This window comes from Balaenoptera acutorostrata, chromosome 2, assembly GCF_949987535.1.
Source record: "Balaenoptera acutorostrata chromosome 2, mBalAcu1.1, whole genome shotgun sequence".
In the NCBI taxonomy this organism is placed as follows: domain Eukaryota; kingdom Metazoa; phylum Chordata; class Mammalia; order Artiodactyla; family Balaenopteridae; genus Balaenoptera; species Balaenoptera acutorostrata.
In genome coordinates, this window is record NC_080065.1 from 124,812,331 (window position 1) to 124,823,650 (window position 11,320).

An 11,320-nucleotide genomic window follows, 5' to 3' on the forward strand; every position below is an offset into this window, starting at 1 on the left:
TGGGGATCAGGCCCTGCGGCCTCACACGGGGAACAAGGAGCCCTTGCTCGGCTGGGCGGGACCCAAGCTGGAGGGTGGAGCACAGAGGAGCAGAGGAGGCGCGGGGCTGGGGGTCCCGCTCACTGGCAGGTAGTACATCCCGTCCAGGGGCCCCGCCTCGGAGGCCCAGGGTAGCTGGGGGCCGCTGAAGGCCGGCGGACCCGGGGATGGTGGCAGTGAGAGGCCAGGGATAGGCCCATAGCCAGGCGGGTAGAGGCCGGGGCCCAGGGCCAGCGGGGTGTAGACGCGGCGGGGTGGCACCGAGGGCGAGGGTGGCAGCAGCACCTCCACGTACTGCCCGCTCTCGGGGTCGAAGAGCAGCCGCAGCCGAGGCTGCCTCGGCGCCTCCACAAAGTAGTAGCGGCCGCTCTCTGGGTCCACCAGGACCTTCCCCGGGTGCGCGGCCCCGGGCGGCCTGCGCGCCCCCTGGGAGGGGCCTTCCGGGGACCGGTCCATGGGAGGCGCCGAGGCGGCGCGGGCCTGGGGCGGGGCCGCTCTGCCAGCGGACGCCTGGGGCTCCCGCGGGAGGGGCGACTGGACCGCAATCGCGGGCTCAGGGGCCATAGGCGGCGTCTCCTGTTTCGGTGCTATTCCAGGGCTCGAGTTAGGGTGCGCCTGCGGGGAGCTGGGGCGGGGCGGTCCGGGAGGTTGGGTCCCTGCCGGCCCTATCGGCGACTTCTGGGGTGATGTGCGAGCGCCGCCTAGAGGGCTGGTACGACCCTTGTCGTCGGGGACCAGGCGCTGGGGCTCTGCATCCCTGTTCTTTCCGCCAGGACCGCGCACCACAACTCCCTGGGTTCCCTCCGGCCGGCGGCCTAAGGCCAAGGCACCAGGCAGGCGGATCTCAGTGCGCGCGAAGGGTTTCGCCGTGCTGTTCTCTGCCCTCCGCCGCAGGACCCCGTTGGGCTGCGTAACGTCCCGGGGGACTGTGTCTGGGGTTGGCTCTGGGGTCTCGTAGGGGTGTGGCACGACCGGCAGAAAGTCCTTGAGAAAAACGGAAGTGTAGTGAGCCGGGGCGGGGGCCCGCGGTGCCTGCAGCTCTTGTGTCTTGGATGCGCCGCCTTCCTCCCCGCGGGGTTCCGCAGGAGGCGCAGGCAGCCCTGAGCCTGGGGTGCTTGCCGGGAAGCTTGGCGCGTATGTGGTCTTCACCATCTTGCGCACGTCGCGGGGCCGCGGAATGGCCACGCGCGGGCGTCCCGAGGCCGCTTCTCCAGAGCCCAAGGCTTCCGGGCGCGCATCGGCATCCAGGGTGCCCACGAGGCGACTGAGGGGCAGCTGGGGTGCAGCCACCGCTGGCGACAGCTGGCTGCCTCGGAAGGCAAGATCCGGCATCTCCCGCGTGGACGGACTCTGCGCCTCTGTTAGCTCTGGAGTCTCGGGTGCAGATGGCGTGGGTGGCACCAGTTCCTCCTGGGCTACGCCATTCATAGCTTCCCGCGTAGACACTACCGCTGAGCTCTGCACTGTGGAGTCCCACGTCTCTTGGGGCGATGGGCTCCACGTCCCAGTAGGACGATCTGGAGTCTCCCATGAGGACAAGGTTGGCGGAGACGGGCTCCTACTCCCCTCAACTGTATCCCCACCTGCCGCATGCGGAACCTCCCACGAGGAAGGAGCTTCGGGGGATGGGCTTCTTGCACTGGCAACACCCTGATTCCACTGGGAAAGGGTCGGAGGGGAAGGGCTCTTTCTGCTGACAGTTTCAGTGACAGCAGCATCCTGATTTCCCCATGCGGAGGATGCCTCGGGGAGCGACGGGCTACTCACCTTCTGGATAGCCCTATTCCACGGGGACAGGTTCTGGGGCGAGGGGCAACGAGGACCCCGCACAGTCCCATTTGGAGCTTGCCACAGCGGGGATGGGCTCCTCGGTCTCACAGCCTTACTCGAAACCTCCCGGGGGGCCCTAGACTGGGAAGAAGGACTCTGTGCCCTCAGGACGGTTCGATCCGGAGTCTCTCGCGGGAACCGAGTCTTGGGTTCCTGGTAGTGCGCCTCCTGGATCTTCTCCCCAGACAGCAGGAAGATGCTGGAACTAACTGGACCCAGCGGCTCGGTCCCGGGCGCGGGCTTGTCGCGCCGAATTGCGCGCTCACGGAGGCTAGGCCACGGTCGTGGGGCCCTGGCGGGGGCTGAACTATAATGCACACGAGGTGGCCGAGACCTGGCCTCCTCCAGGGCCACTCGAGTACTGCGGGGCGTTTCCGGGGTCGCAGGCTCTGGTGGTACCGTGGGTCCGAAGGTGGCGCTGCTTGGGGCAGGGGTCGCGGGACTCAGTTTTCTGGCCAGCGCCGTCTGCACGAGGTCCGCGGCAGCCTGCAGGCGGCCCAGAGACTCGTCCAGGGAGCCGGTGCGCAGGAACAGTCGCGGGGGCGGCGCGCTGGCCTCCCGTGGGGGACTCCGGGGCCGGGGGCGCAGCTCGATCTGACGTTTGGGCACCGTCCGGGGCCTGGCAGGCGCGGCACGCTCCTCCAGCGCCACCTCCACACACTCGAACTGCGCTGGGGTGGCAGGACTCGGCCCGCGGGGTCGCAGCTGCAGGTAGGTGGCCCAGCGGGAGCCACCGTCGGGGCCCTGGGGCTGCGGTTCGGCAGGGATGGGAGACGCGGAGCCGGGCGGAGAGAGGCTGCGGAAGGTCCGCGTCGTGAGCTGTTGCACCTCGCTATCCTCCGCGTCGGAACGGCTGAACAGGGGCCCGGCGCCGAAGATGACTTCCATCTCCCCCGACGGCAGCATGCGCAGCTGGGGCTGGGGTGGCCGCGGGCCCGAGGCCGGGCCTCGCGGGAAACCCGAGCCGGGCCCGAGCTGCTGGCGGCTATTCTGGGCGCTGACGGACAGGCGAGGCTGCGCGCCCTCCCCCAGCACAGGGGCCACCGTGGGCCAATTCGCCCTGCCCTCCGCGTCCGGCCCAACGTCCGGGGGCTCTGGAGAACCCGGAGCCGTGTGGTAGGAGCCTGACGAACTGGAGGAGTCCTGGCGCCGCGCGGGGGCGGCGGGCAGCCGCCCTGGGAGCCCGGGCAGGGTTGGCGGGGCGAACGCGGTCAGCATGCTGGGGCCGGACGCCGCGCACTCTCTCCCTCGCATTCGCCTCCGCTGGTGCCGCGGAAGCCCGCACTGTCCCCGCCCCGCCCGCGGGTGCCGTGGGGGTCACCGCGCCTTAAAGCGGCCGCGTCCGCTCCCGAGACAGCGGCGTAGGCAGCCAGAGAGACCTGGGCCCTGGGTCCTACCCTCCCAGACCCTTTCTCCCGCACGGCCGGAGAGCCTGGGGTGGCATTCCAGGCTTTGGTTGACAGGAAGGTGAGGGGAGGGCAGGCATCCAACTTGTACCCAGGAGCTAGGCCCAACTCCACTCATCCATCACAGGTGACGGAACGGAGGCTAAGCAGGGACCTGCCTGAGATCAAGCACTATGGCATGTGGATCAGAGTGTGAGCCAGGAGACCAGACAACTCAGGTCTTGCTAACAATTTCATCTTTATGTCAGCACCCCGTGTCTTATCACTGCAGTGCACCCCTCCTCCCTGGCCCTCCCATAGTCTGTCGCTAGAGCTCATAAGGGTGCATCCCCCCCTCACCTTTGATAGAGGAGCATGGCTTGGAGGGCTCCCCCCACTCCAAAAGTTGTACTGGGGCCTCAAAAAACTGCTGTCCCTGGCTGGACCCACTGCCCTTAGTGGAAACCTAGGCTGGAGGGGACGAGGGGACAGTTCTAGCTTTTCAGGCTGCCAGAACAAGTCCCAGATGCTGATGTGGCATCTCTTAGGAACCTCTGGGGTAGCTCTGGTCCCTTCTCTAAAGCCCCTCTGAGGCAAGAATAGCTCTGTGCTCCCCCATGCACTCACAAGGCCCTCATTCCAGCCCCTGCCACCTCAGGACTTGCCCTGGGGACAAGTGCTGATGGGGAAGCAGCCACCACCTGTCATTCTCCTGGGACAATGACAATGGGCACCACTTGCCCTTAAACTTCTGGCTTCAAGGTCCTGCTATGACTCAGGCCCCAGCTGGCCCTGGAGCAAGAGCACTGGCCCCTCCTACGCATTCATTCTCACACTGACCCAGGAAAGGCTAGACTTGACAAATCTGACTCAGCCTCCCTTGAGTGGGACCCCTGCCTGGGGTGTCCCCTTGATCACCTAGGGCACATTAGTGATGGCTTCTGAGAGGATCAAGCCTGTCCATCACATCCAGCCCTGCATATGCAACTTGAGCACGTCATAGCCCCTTCACACACTGTTACCCCACCTTAAAAATAGACACAGCAGAAGAAAAACACACACACACACACACACACATACACAGAACACACCATTGTCCTTTCCCCTTCCTCCATTTGTGCAGAGTAATAAGCTGTTTGGGAGAAGTGTAAGAAGGTGCAAATGTGATTCACAGGTACAACGTTCTTGTTATGTGATGGAAACTGATTTCCCAAATTCACTGTGGTCCTGGAACCCACCATCTTTGAACTCTCCAGTCAGGGCTTCTCACAGACACATACACAACACATACACACATAGCCCTTCAAGTTGAGAGAGTTAAATTTACCAGGGCACTGGGGTAACCAGGGTTGTTTATGTAGGAAGGAATTTAATACCAAGAGTAAGAAGGGACAGTGCCTACTAGACAACCAAGTAGTCCTTCCCTAGGCTACAACCCCACACCCCCATGGGCCCCCACTACTACCCAAAGGAGGGAGGGAGGGGAGTAGCAGGGGCTGGAGACTCGAGGAGCATCCATTCTGAACACAGCAGTGGCCTGACAGGTGGTGGTCCAAAAGGCAGGCAGGGAAGAAGGAAGGAGAGTGTCTTTTGCCTTTCACCCTACCTCTTCCCTGGGGTCCAGGCCACTGTGAGGCCTCAGGGAGGTACCCACAGGGATTGGAAGGGTCAGGATGGGGAACCACCACAGCAGAGAAGGCAGAGGTTGGGCATTACAGCCAGATGACAGGAAGGAGACAACCATTTTATTTTTCCCTGGGACGCTGGCGGCTGCGGGTCTGACGCGTCCCCGAGGCTTTCTTATGCTTCTGGTCCAGCACCTGGGCCATGTAGTTCTCCTGCTGCTTCTGGATCCGGAAGTCAGACACGTGATTCCTGCAATGGAGCCGGCTGGGCATGGCCTGGGGACAGCCCAAGGGTAGGGACCAGAGGTCTGGCTCCCCACTTCCATCAACAACCGCCAGCCTGGCCCGGGCCCCTCACCTGAAGATCTCTTTCTGCTGGCTGATAACTTGCTGCAACTCCTTAATCTCATTCTCTTTGCCATTAAGTATATCTTCTTGCTTTATAATGTGAGACTCAATTTCTGTGGGGGAGAGAGGCAGGGAGGAGGAGTGGTTCCCATCCCATCAGCTCCTTCCTGAAATAAGGCATTCCCTCAGGGGTCTTTTCAGAACTTGGCTCCCCCCACCCAGGGGTTGTCCAAGAGGAGTTGCTAATACCTTCATAAGAATGAGTTTATTATGGAGTCATGATGGGGTGGGAGTGGAGGGCACAACATCTTGATGAATGTGTCAGTGACTTTACGGCTTTATTCTGGACCAGGTAGCTCACATGAGGGCAGGCAAGGGCCCTTGGAGATAGATGGTCAGCCCTGCCCAAAAGCAGGAGGATGAATGGCTCCTGCCCTCAACTCCTGCAGCTCTTTACAGATATCACCTCCTTGGCAAGACCCTTCTTAGTCTAAAATCACAACCCTTCCCAATACTTCCTATTCCCTTTTCCTGCTTTATTTTCCTTCTTAGCACTTATATTTCACAGACCATACATTTTGCTCATTAGTCTTTTCCTCTACTAGGATATAAGGTCCACAAGGACAAGGATTTTTTGTTTTATTCACGGCTTTAACCCTAAGGCCTAAAATAGTACCTGGCATGTACTAGATGTACAATACTTTTATTTGTGGAATGAACAGGATGTCCCCTGGGCCTTTAGGTCTTAGAAACATCACCTAGTTCAGTCATTTCAATCCAACCAGACCTACTGAGGACCAGCTGGATGCCCAGCCCTGTGTTAGGGCTTCAGGGAAGAAGACAGGATCCCTATTCCACAGGGCGGGTGGGGAGGACCCAGGGAGATAGTGGTGGCAAAGCTTACCCCCAGATTAAGTGCTCATTAGAAGCAAGCGTAAGTTTTGTGTCTTGGGTTAAAATCCAGTGAGGCTGTAGGGATCTGGGGTTGCTTCATTTACATAATGTCCCTCAGGGAGTCCTGGAAAATTCTGATCCTCAAAGGAAGAAAATCCTACTGCTTTTAAAGGCTGGACGAAGATTAACTAGAACATAAGCTCTGAAAATGCAGAAATACTGAAGCAGTGAAGGTTTCAAAAGAGAAGATCTGATAAAAAGTTAAGGCACACGTTACAGAGAGACATGGGTGAAGGAAAAGAATGAAAACATGGGCTCACTGGGTCACAGGACCGGGACTATTGAACCTCCTTCCCCAGGTCATCCAGTGAATCCAAACTGATTGCTTGTGAAGTTCTTATGGGAAAAAAGTATCATAAATGTGTTTGAATTTTTTAAAATAAATGCGAGCTAAATTTAGAATAAACGGCACCCAATGAGAGAATGGTTAGAAAAGCCTTTTGAGAAGAATAAGGAACTATGAAAGTGTAAAACTGGAACCATGCAAAGGGAGGTGGGGGGGTGGGAGACAGGCCAGGGGGTAGCTCAGGTCACCAGGTCTCCTCAGGTGAGGGCTTATGTCCTACTGGAGTTCAGGACATCCTTGGGGGAGGCAGCCAGGCTCCTCCCCGTGACTCACACACCCTCCACAAGCAGACGCAGAGCCCCGAGGCCCTGGCTGCTCTCTAGGAAATGTCCTAGAGGAAGGGCCTCTAGCAGCACCAGGAAAGAACCCTAGGTTCCTTTTAGGGAAGTTGGGGGATGTCCAGGGAAAGGGGAAGGACTAGGAGACCAACATCCTTGGGTATGGAGGCACTGACTGCCTGTTGGGCTCCAGGAGGTCCTAACAGGAGCTCTTTTTTTTTTTTTTTTTTTATTTATTTAATTTATTTTATTTTTGGCTGCGTTGGGTCTTCGTTGCTGCGCGCGGGCTTTTCTCTAGTTGCGGTGAGCAGGGGCTACTCTTTGTTGCGGTGCGTGGGCTTCTCATTGCGGTGGCCTCTCCCGTTGCGAAGCATGGGCTCTAGGCACGCGGGCTCAGTAGTTGTGGCGCACGGGCTCTAGAGCGCAGGCTCAGTAGTTGTGGCGTACGGGCTTAGTTGCTCCGCGGCATGTGGGATCTTCCCGGACCAGGACTCAAACCTGTGTCCCCTGCATTGGCAGGCGGATTCTTTTTTTTTTTTTTAAAGGCATGTTTTTCTTTTTTTTTTTAATTTTTATTTATTTATGGCTGTGTTGGGTCTTCGTTTCTGTGCGAGGGCTTTCTCTAGTTGTGGCAAGCGGGGGCCACTCTTCATCGCGGTGCGCGGGCCTCTCACTATTGCGGCCTCTCTTGTTGTGGAGCACAGGTTCCAGACGCGCAGGCTCAGTAATTGTGGCTCACGGGCCCAGCCGCTCTGCGGCATGTGGGATCTTCCCAGACCAGGGCTCGAACCCGTGTCCTCTGCATTGGCAGGCGGGTTCTCAACCACTGCGCCACCAGGGAAGCCCTGGCAGGCGGATTCTTAACCACTGCACCACCAGGGAAGCCCTAACAGGAGTTCTTGATCAAACAACCATGAGGCTTGTTAGTCCACTTGGTCAGATCAAGATGGCAGCCTGCTGGCATCTTTCCAGTGACAGTACTCACCAGGGGAGAGAGAAGGCTGCATTGGTGGGTAGGGGGTGCCCAAGGCTCCAGGTGGGGGCCCATCAGGAGAGACATTGAACCTCTTTTGGGCTTGAATTCTGGCCTACTCAAAATGAATGCTGCAGTGAATGAAGGAAATGTTGTATATGGAATTCACATCTACTTCTTAAACTAGGTAAGGGGAGTTTAAACTTAAACTAGGTAAGGGGAGTTTAGCATTCTGGGAAAATGAAAGGGGGTCCTAAGGTCTCAGGACACTGGGTAGCTCACTGAAAGTGCCCCACAACTCAGAGCACCAACTGAGCCAACAAGTGGCCACAGGCATCTGCATAGAGCAGAGTTGAAACCTAATGGCCCACAGACATATTTTCCTTGGCCCATACAATACTTAAAAAATTTCTAAATCAGTTGCCAACACTAAAAAGTCAGAAAAGCTTCCATTAAAATGTGGTTTCCAGTTTCTTTTTTGAAGATCTGACAGTACTGGGCCCCTATTCCCACGGCAGAGGTGCTAGGCCCTTGAGAGGGGGCATGGTTCTCCACATTACCACAGTCCCCACTCCTCCTATTGGGTCCCCAACACTGAAACTAAGGGTCAGCTTCCACACAGCACTGTGCTTGCCCCGTTGCTCCTCTGGTAACAGAGTTATAAGTAAAGTACACTATTTCTAATAGTCACCAAAAGTGGGAAAACAAAAAGGTGGACTAAGAAGGTCATATGTTTCAAGAAAAATGGGAGCGAGCCCATTCCTTTATGGCCATGAAGAATACTGTACACCAACTACTTCCCTCATTTCCGTGGCCTGCCTGGTCCCTGAAGGCCTTTGCGAAGGTGTGGCCCGCCTGGGCTTGCCTGTATCCTCAGCCAGGGACAGAAGTTGGGGTGAAACCCTGCTCTGGACACAGGCACTGGGCTGTTAGGGAAGAGCCCACGTATGTAAGCATGGGAGGGAGCGCGGGCCTCCCGCCTACCATTGCACTTGGTGATGAGCTGGTCCTTCTTGCTGGACTCCTGCAGGGCTCTGCTCTTGACACTGGAGAGCCTGAGTGGAGAAGATAAGAAAGGGTGGGAAGGCTGATGGGCAGATGGGACCCCCAACCGTTCCCCCACTACCAAGGCCCACTCACGCCTTTTCAAAGGCCAGCTTCTCTTTCTCCAGCTGTTTAGACAGCACTTCTACCTCTCCGAGGGCAAACTGCAACTTCTCCTCTTCCTTGGCCAGGAGAACCTTGGTCTTGGCATGGGCAGCTTTCTCTTCCTGCAGGGGCAGCAGCAGTGACCTCATTACCCCAAGCCACGTTGGGTCTCCTAGGCTCCCTTAACCAGCCCCCTTTCTCAGAAAGGCACATACAAGCCAGGGTACAGGAAGATTCTGTCCTTACTCTTGGGGCTGGAGGCTCTCAGAGGCTAGTACTCAATGACTCTACCCAATCACAGGGATCCTGGGAAGTGGGGGAAGCTTAGAAGCTGACAGAGGCCATCACTTACCACCAGCTTTTTCTCCACTGCCTGGAACTCTTCTTTACTGACAAAATTTTCGTCCTGGAGAACCATCTGCAACAGAGCCTGGCTCAGGGAAGGGCTGGGGTGGTAGGGGTTTCTCTAGGGACCAGGACTGAGGATAGATAATGGGATGCCCAGGGCACCTAGGATGACACTGGGGCCCAGAGAAGGGAGAGTTCATTCCACAAGATTCACTGATGCTCAGCTCTACGTCCTGCCCTCAAGGAGCAAGAAGTCTCATGGAGAAGACAGCCCATGGCCACCACTTCTAACATGGTGTGTGCTATGATGGAGGTTCCCAGAGGAGGCCCCTGACCCGGCCTGGGGAAGGGTCAGAACAGCTTCAAGGGAAGGGGATGTCAACCTGATATCTGACTGCTAAATAGGGGTGGGCCAGAAGAAGAGGATGGAAAAGAAAAGTGTTCCAGATGGTGAGAACACACATGCAAAGGCCAGCTGCCAACAGAAAGACGTGGGCACCTAAAGGTATGCAGGTAATTCAGTGTCCAGAGCTGCATACTACCGTTAAAGAAATAGATGTGAAGTCAGTTTTATATGTCCCCACCTTCTTACCCAGATAAAAAACAAAACAGGAAAACCATGAACTCCAGTTGGCCAGGATTTTACCATGCCTGTCCATGTAATCTGTGGCTCCAATGCTTTGCACCCATGAACGGGGGTTTGATCAAAAAAGCAAAAGCAAAGGGACATAAAGGGGTTGGAAGCCCTTAAGTCAACATGTGAAGAGCCAATTCTGTGCTTACTGCACTCAGCATGGGGAGGGGATTCCATAATAGTAAAGATGTTATAGTTACTCTGCACACAAGGGCCTTGGGAAGTCAGTGAAGTCATCTGCAATTAGAAATGAGGAAATTGGGAATTCCCTGGCGGTCCAGTGGTTAGGACTCCAGCTTTCACTGCGAGAGGCCGGGGTTGGATCCCTGGTCAGGGAACTAAGATCCCGCAAGCCATGTGGCGAGGCCAAAAAAAAAAAAAAAAAAAGAAATGGGGAAACTAAAGCTCAGTGAATAGATGGGCATATCTATCAGGCTCTGCACAACCAGTCAAAGAGAGTAGGAAACAACTTGGCTTTGACTAAAATTCCCTGGTAAATATTCACGAGACACTGCCCCCTTTTGGCTCCACCTCTACTAGACGGAACACATCTGGGCCCCGCCTCCTCGTGATGACGCTATTGGCAATGTGCTCTCGGCCCGCCCCTGGCATCGGGACAGGGTCTGGCCCCGACCCCACCACTTAGGCGTCCAGTCCGGCATCCCCCAGCTCTTCTGGCTGCGTACCACGTTCCTCAGCTGCTGGATCAGTTCCTCCTGAGACTCAATCACGTCTCGCAGTTGATCGAAGGCGAGACACACTGATCCTGACCCTCCCGGCGACCACCCGACGGGCGTCGCCATCTTTCGCCCCCGCCAGCTCGTTGGAAATGGCTGCCGCGGGTTGCCTCCCCGCTGACGCCCACCAATGAGAATGAGACGCCACAAAGCACCCTGGCAACCGGGGCGGGGACTTCCTTTGTTAGCAGGGATGGGGCCCGCCTCTTAAAGGAGCCGCTCTCTTAGAGGAGCCGCCTGGGGAAGAGAACCTCCAACACCGTTAGTAATTTAAGTTTATAGGGAATTTGCACATCTATTATATGATATGTTTCTCACGCAGTCCTGAGGAGCGGGCAGGGCCCGGCTTATACTTACTGTAAGGGCTGAGGAGCAGGCAACACTCAGACACCAGCCCTCAGCCTTCTCCCAGGGCCCATTAAACTGCAAGACCCTGAAGCAAGGGTCAGCTGAGACAACCCCTGTATATTTAGCTTCACATGTCTCTTTATTCCACTCTAATCTCTAAATTTCCCCCATAGTATGAGACTCCAGCCTCCTGTGATCTTTATTCCTCCTAGGAACACACTTAGTACTTAGGGGGCCTGAGCCTAAGCAATGAAGGGAAGCTCAAGAATAGAAAAGGAGAGTGGCTTCACCCAAGATAAGAGTCCTCACATTCTGGTACCAGGCTC

The 11,320-nt window shown here is 56.9% G+C and overlaps 2 protein-coding genes across 4 annotated transcripts; both read right to left on the reverse strand.

The window, feature by feature from the left end:
* Window positions 1–8: 8 nt before the first annotated feature.
* PROB1 (proline rich basic protein 1) lies at window positions 9–3,170 on the reverse strand. The gene has a single exon (XM_057539672.1). The coding sequence runs from the start codon at window positions 3,121–3,123 to the stop codon at window positions 22–24; it is 3,102 nt and encodes a 1,033-aa protein (XP_057395655.1). The 5' UTR covers window positions 3,124–3,170; the 3' UTR covers window positions 9–21.
* A 1,420-nt stretch (window positions 3,171–4,590) lies between these two features.
* On the reverse strand, window positions 4,591–10,737 carry SPATA24 (spermatogenesis associated 24). Of its 3 annotated transcripts, XM_007172247.3 has the most exons (6): window positions 10,596–10,737; window positions 9,280–9,345; window positions 8,919–9,049; window positions 8,763–8,833; window positions 5,238–5,340; window positions 4,978–5,129 (listed from the first exon to the last, which is right to left on the reverse strand). In XM_007172247.3, the coding sequence occupies exons 1-6, from the start codon at window positions 10,710–10,712 to the stop codon at window positions 5,000–5,002; spliced, it is 618 nt and encodes a 205-aa protein (XP_007172309.1). In that variant the 5' UTR covers window positions 10,713–10,737; the 3' UTR covers window positions 4,978–4,999. The 3 variants fall into 3 exon arrangements, with proteins under 3 accessions (XP_057395657.1, XP_007172308.1, XP_007172309.1); XM_007172246.3 differs by lacking the exon at window positions 5,238–5,340 and having other exon boundaries at window positions 4,602–5,129; XM_057539674.1 differs by lacking the exons at window positions 5,238–5,340; window positions 9,280–9,345 and having other exon boundaries at window positions 4,591–5,129.
* Window positions 10,738–11,320: the final 583 nt, after the last annotated feature.

Bases quoted from the DNA above. Each gene is read 5' to 3' on its own strand.
- PROB1 (XM_057539672.1), bottom strand. From the start codon at position 3,123: ATGCGAGGGAGAGAGTGCGCGGCGTCCGGCCCCAGCATGCTGACCGCG.
- SPATA24 (XM_007172246.3), bottom strand. From the start codon at position 10,712: ATGGCGACGCCCGTCGGGTGGTCGCCGGGAGGGTCAGGATCAGTGTGT. The intron at 9,050-9,279 runs GTAAGTGATGGC...CTGCCCCTGCAG, and splicing joins CAGTGGAGAAAAAGCTGGTG to GAAGAGAAAGCTGCCCATGC. The intron at 8,834-8,918 runs GTGAGTGGGCCT...TTCTCCACTCAG, and splicing joins AAGCTGGCCTTTGAAAAGGC to GCTCTCCAGTGTCAAGAGCA.